Source organism: Manis pentadactyla, chromosome 7 (assembly GCF_030020395.1).
Source record: "Manis pentadactyla isolate mManPen7 chromosome 7, mManPen7.hap1, whole genome shotgun sequence".
NCBI lineage: Eukaryota > Metazoa > Chordata > Mammalia > Pholidota > Manidae > Manis > Manis pentadactyla.
In genome coordinates, this window is record NC_080025.1 from 137,789,579 (window position 1) to 137,795,199 (window position 5,621).

General features: G+C 45.7%; 1 gene segment (V, D, J or C); it reads left to right on the plus strand.

Annotated features, from left to right (window-relative positions):
- The first annotated feature begins 239 nt into the window (after positions 1-239).
- Positions 240-979, plus strand: LOC130684352 (T cell receptor beta variable 7-2-like). The segment is given in 3 exon segments: positions 240-288; positions 415-716; positions 941-979. Coding segments are annotated over 3 exon segments (390 nt in total).
- Positions 980-5,621: the final 4,642 nt, after the last annotated feature.

The window sequence follows — 5,621 nt, forward strand, 5'->3', positions numbered from 1 at the left end:
TGGAGCTGAAGGTGTCCACCTATGCATTGAGTTTGTTTTAAAAAAGAGCTCATAAATATCTAAATTAGTCATCCAAGTATGTTATAATATAAATCATGTGTTCCTGAAGTCGTGGGGATTGAGAGGCAGTGATGTCACTATGAGGACTGCCTTCAAAGTACAAGGGACGTCCCTCCTCCTCTGCTTATGCTCACAAGGACCCTGACCCAGTGAACCACCATCCCTGTCTCCATCTTGCCATGGGCACCAGGCTCCTCTGCTGGGTGACCCTCTGTCTCCTGGAGACAGGTGAGTCCTCTGAAAGCCAAGCAATTCCACTATGTGTGTGTGTGTGTGTGTGTGTGTGTGTGTGTGTGTGTGTGTGTGTGTGTTACAACTGTCTACCTCCTTACTGTTCCCAATTTGTCCCCACAGGTCACACAGGAACTGGAGTCTCCCAGTCCCCCATGCACAGGGTCACAGGGAGGGGCCAGGCTGTAGTTCTCAGCTGTGATCCAATTTCCAGCCATGCTGTCCTTTATTGGTACCGGCAAACCCTGGGACAAGGCCTGGAGTTTATGATGTTCTTCCAAAACAGTGATGCAGTAGACCAGTCAGGGATGCCTAATGCCCGGTTCTCTGCTGAGAGGCCTGGGGGATCGTCCTCCACTCTGAAGATCGAGCGTGCAGAGCCGGGGGACTCGGCCGTGTACCTCTGTGCCAGCAGCTTAACCACAGTGTGGCTTGGTCACATCCTTCCTCTGTGCAAACCTCCCATTTCTCTCTCCTCACAGCAATAGAGACCCTAAACAGGCTGCTCTTTGTTCCTCATTCCCCAATGAAAAGGAGTAGATCTGGACAACCACTGTCCTTGAGGTAAAAGAGACCACAGATTAACTCCGGAAATACTGTGGCTGTAAATGCTGGGGGACAGAAGTAAGTATGGCTCATTGTGTTCCAGGAGACCCCGAGCAAGCTCAATGCTCAAGGCAAGGACTGAATGTCCTTCTCCAGGACAGGACACAGGCTTCCATAGGACTTGAAGGTCGCTGCACACACCCAGCTTTGGCCCTGGGTAGTGAGCGGGGCTCCTCTGCATTGGTTGCTGGCTCTGGAGAGGTGTGACTACCTTCCTAAAGCATTGTCTTCTTCCAGAGCCTCTGCTATCCAGGTTAGGTTGGAAGTTTTCTGCAACATTGCCTCAAGCCTATCTTCCTGTTAGAAGTAAAGATCTTTACTACTTTTGTGGTGATTAAGTGATAAACACAATAATAAAAATAATAGTAAGATTTCATTTCCTTTGCTAAGTTTAAGCAACCCATTTTCTCTCTGTTGTTTCATTTTCCCACTGCTCTAGTCGTGATAGTTAGACTAAGGCATACTTTCTCAGCTTCTTGGTCTCATCTCGATTCCCTAAGTCAATTTGATTTCTAGAGACTGTTTTATTTGGTGCCTTAGGCTTTTGATTTGAAATAATTTCCCTGAATTCTTTAACTCAAAAAGATGGGACATTTTCCTTATAATAATGCCCCTATTCCTTTTTATTTGTTTTATTTACTACATTATATATTGTTATATAGTAGTTGTTGTAAATATAAATAATTCCGTAGTAATAGCATCTTCCACCCACCTGTGGGTGAAGCTGCAGTTTGTAGCTACAAAATCCCAAGAGGCTGTGGTCAGAGCTGATAGGATCATGGATCATGGGTTTCTGGGAGTCCTAAGAAATAACCCAGGACCCCTAGACTGGGATTGAATGTCACAGACTCAGCCCTGCTGGAGGTGCCCTGAGCCTTGTAGAGCTGGTAAGGGGAGTGGTAGTTGCCCTAAATCTGCTTATAAGAAATTGTGGTGACTTCAGGACACCACATCCTTTTCCCAGAGAGAGTGTCCCCTGAAAGAGAGTTTTCCCAGTCTGGTTTAATTGTGATATCGGCAAAGCATTTCTTGCTCTGAGGGCCAGTGCCTCCTGGGAGTTAGGAAGGTGAGGGCACCGCTGGGAATTCGTGTCCTTGGATTGCATTCCGGGGACTTGCTTCCTAGACCTTGTCTCCAATTTTTGCTGCCTTTCTCCGCCCAACCCTGGTGGATTCAGCTTCCTTATGACACTATTTTGCACCACTGTTTTCCTTCCTCCCTCGGCTCCTATGCATCATCTCTTCCCTCCCTGCTGTTCACATCAGCAGATGTATATTGTACAAGTTACTCATTTAGTGCAGGCTGTCCCTTGCTTGATCTTAATTCTATTCGTCCTTATTTTCCCCCTTAGATATGTTTCCTCCATGATTGCTCATTGCCTAAAATGTCCCATATTTTTCTTATATTCCAATTTTACTTTTTATTCATATTACATTTGATCCCATCTTGAAGGGAATCTCATTATCTTCCTAGTCCTTTGTTGATCTATATTCTGGTGATAAATTGATGTCATTTTCGGGTGTTGGCATTTCTGTTCATCTTTAGTAGTAGAAGTAAAAGAACCTTCTTAACACTTCAGCTTCTGTGTTTTCTCTCTATTTTAGACTAAATATTTTTTCCTTCAATTCCTCCCATTCTACCCAATTCCCTTTCAGAAAACAGTTTTAAGGAAGCAGCTCTCAGACTGTAACTACCAGATATATAATAGTAGTTGAGTGCCAGGAGGGTAGTAAGCCTGGTAACTCAAAGGAGTCGAGTCAGGGTTAGGATTAGTTTTGAGATTAGCGTTTAAGGAAACAGAGCATAAAATTTGCAGGATACTTCTTCTGGAACGCTCTCCCTGCTGACTATGCAGACACTGCTCAGCATCCCTTGGGCCACTGCAAAAGAAACAATGATGAAACTGCAGTTCTTGGCCACAAGATGGCACTGTGATGCCACGAACATCCGAGGGGCTCTGAGGAGAGTGGGAGAACAGCCAGGGAGCAAAGGGTTAAGAAAAAGTGAGGTGTGGAGCCAGTGCTGGGCAGACGCTGAAGTTTTCAGTTATTACTAGGCTACCTGCAGCTATGGAAGATGTGGGAGGTCCCTCTAAATTTTAATGCACTCCACAGTTGAAGGATTTGGGCAAGGCAGCCCTGATATCAAGGACAGTTACAGAGGAGCATCTGTCTTAGGGGAATGTGGGACACCAAGGGGGTGGGGTGCACCCTAAACTCGGTGCTCGAAGCCACACCCATCTCTTATGCTTGCCGTGCTAAGTCTATGAGAGGAGAAGCTGACCCTGCCTGAGCCGAGTCGGAGGGGACCCTGGGCCAGGGAGCGTCTGCAGGAGTGGGGCAGTGACATCTGGACAAACGTGTCTGTCCTCTGGGGAGGGGCCTCAGGGCTTCCTCTCTCAGTCCCGTGGGTCAGAGCATTTACCTGGGACAGTCCCCTTCTCACCCCCACCCTGCCATGAGCCTCAACCTTTTTCGTGTGACTCTTTGTCTCCTGGGAGCAGGTGAGTTCTAGACTCAGCTGGAAACCTCTGCCGTGGTTTTGCAAAGTCCCAGCTCCAAGCTTTTCTTTTCCTTTGCAGATCCAGGCTACTCCCTAAGCCTTCTCTTTACCTCATGTCTGCCTTTCCAGCAGGGCTCATGGATGCTGCAGTCACCCAGATGCCAAGACACCATATTATACGGGCAGGAAGCAAGACGAGCCTGGAATGTTCTCAGGATATGGACCATTTTACAATGTTCTGGTATCGACAAGACCCGGGACAGGGACTAAGGCTGATCCATTATTCAACTGATGTCAACAGCACTGCCAAAGGGGACATTACAGAAGGGTATAGTGTCTCCCGAGATGACAAGGCGCATTTCCCTCTGACTGTGGAGTCGGCCAGCACCAGCCAAACCTCTACGTACCTCTGTGCCAGCAGTAAACACACAGCACTGCACAGCCAGCTGCTCTTTGCACAAAAATGAACCACAAGTGAGGGGCAATCCTTCCCAAAGCTCCTTTCTTACCAGGGGAAAAATCTGCCTTACTGAAGCTCTCACCAGTCTTCCCAGCAATGGGATCTCAGTCTGAGGGGCTTTGTGCAGTGTGAACCTTAGCGTGAGCTGAGGTCCATCATCGTGGGTGTGCTCCTGTGTAAGTGCCAATGACACTTAGTATTATTTCACTCAATTCGGGATATTCTGGTAATCAAGGAAAGCAGAAGAACAGTAGCATCCACCACGAAATTTATGTTTATTCTCTTTTCAATGGGGGAAGAACAAAGCAAAAAGCAGCTGAGCAGCCTTAAACTCCCTGAATGATCTGGGATTCTCCAGATCTAAAACTATTACATAAAGTTGCCTAGGACTTCCAAACCACTGAAGTATCCTGCAGGGATTCTCTGGAGGAAAAAAAAAATCTCAATAACAAGTTATAAAACCTAGGAGAAATTTCAACAGATGCATCAAACAGCAGCATTAGACTTGAAAATAATCAACTAGTAGAATTATGACAGAGTCTGCAAACTGAGTCTGTACCCACAGCCATAGAGCCATTTTGGAGTCTTCTGAAGCCATGGAGGCTCGATTAAGGACATGACCTAATTCTTACCGTTCCTTTGGCATGGATCGAAGCCCACGGGCTCCTCATTTTTTTTCTTGTAAAATATTACAAAATGATATTGGGCAATAATTTTGCTTTTCCCCCAGCCTGTTTCCCTACTTGGCTGCTTATAGATAGAAGTCCAAATCCAAGAGCAATGCTTGTTGACTTGGGATTCATTAACTCCAAGACTGGGCAGTCCATAGTTGGGCTTCACAGGAAGCACATATCCTATCAGCACACACCCTGTGAAGTCCAGGCTGCGTCCCCACGTACTTCGCCAGCCTGCAAAGGGGTCACCCTGCCTCACCCAGGACCTGTGTGCAGACAGAGGGGCAGTCTGCTTGCCTGGCAAAAAATCAGTTCAGTAACTGGCCAATCTGCTGAAAGTCTCAATGACCAGTTCACCAAATTATGGAGTTTATAGCAGTTCAGGATTCTTGGGATGATTTCACAAGCCTTTGAGGATTTTTCTTTTTTTTTTTTTTTGAAGTTTTTGATCCTCAAAAGCTCAGCTGAGACTCCTCAGCTGTTTCTCTGCAGACTTGTCAGTCTACCTTATTTTGATGCCAATTCTGGATGTTATATATTTCAGTCACTGAAAATGTCTCACATCTTAATATTTTATGTATGTAAATATTCTTGTCTTCTCTTATTTGTGTATGATTCATTTCTTAATTGGACTACATGGGACACAAGCAAAAGTTATATATGTCTCCCATCTTTTATGCAATTCATGTATTTGTTTTAGCAGTACTCTGTAAGGTATAATTCACAGAGAGTAGAATGCTCAGATTAATACATGGGTAGCTTGGTAAATGTTGACAAATGCATGCATCAGGGTAACCAGGTCTGAAATCAAGGTAAAGGACACCTACTTCACCCAACAAAGTCTCCTCATGCTCCAGCCCAATCACTTTCTTCCCCAGAGCTGACCACGTGTCTGATTCTTCCCCACAATTCTGTCTATTCTTGAACTTCATGTGGAAGAATTGCCATCTGAATACATAGAAAATGGAGAACGTCATGCCTGTGCCCTCAGAAGAGCAAGACTTCAGGACTGGGAGACTGATTTTCCATAAATGCCTGGTTTACAGAAAACTGATACTGTTGGGATTTTCTTACATGACAGGGAGCTG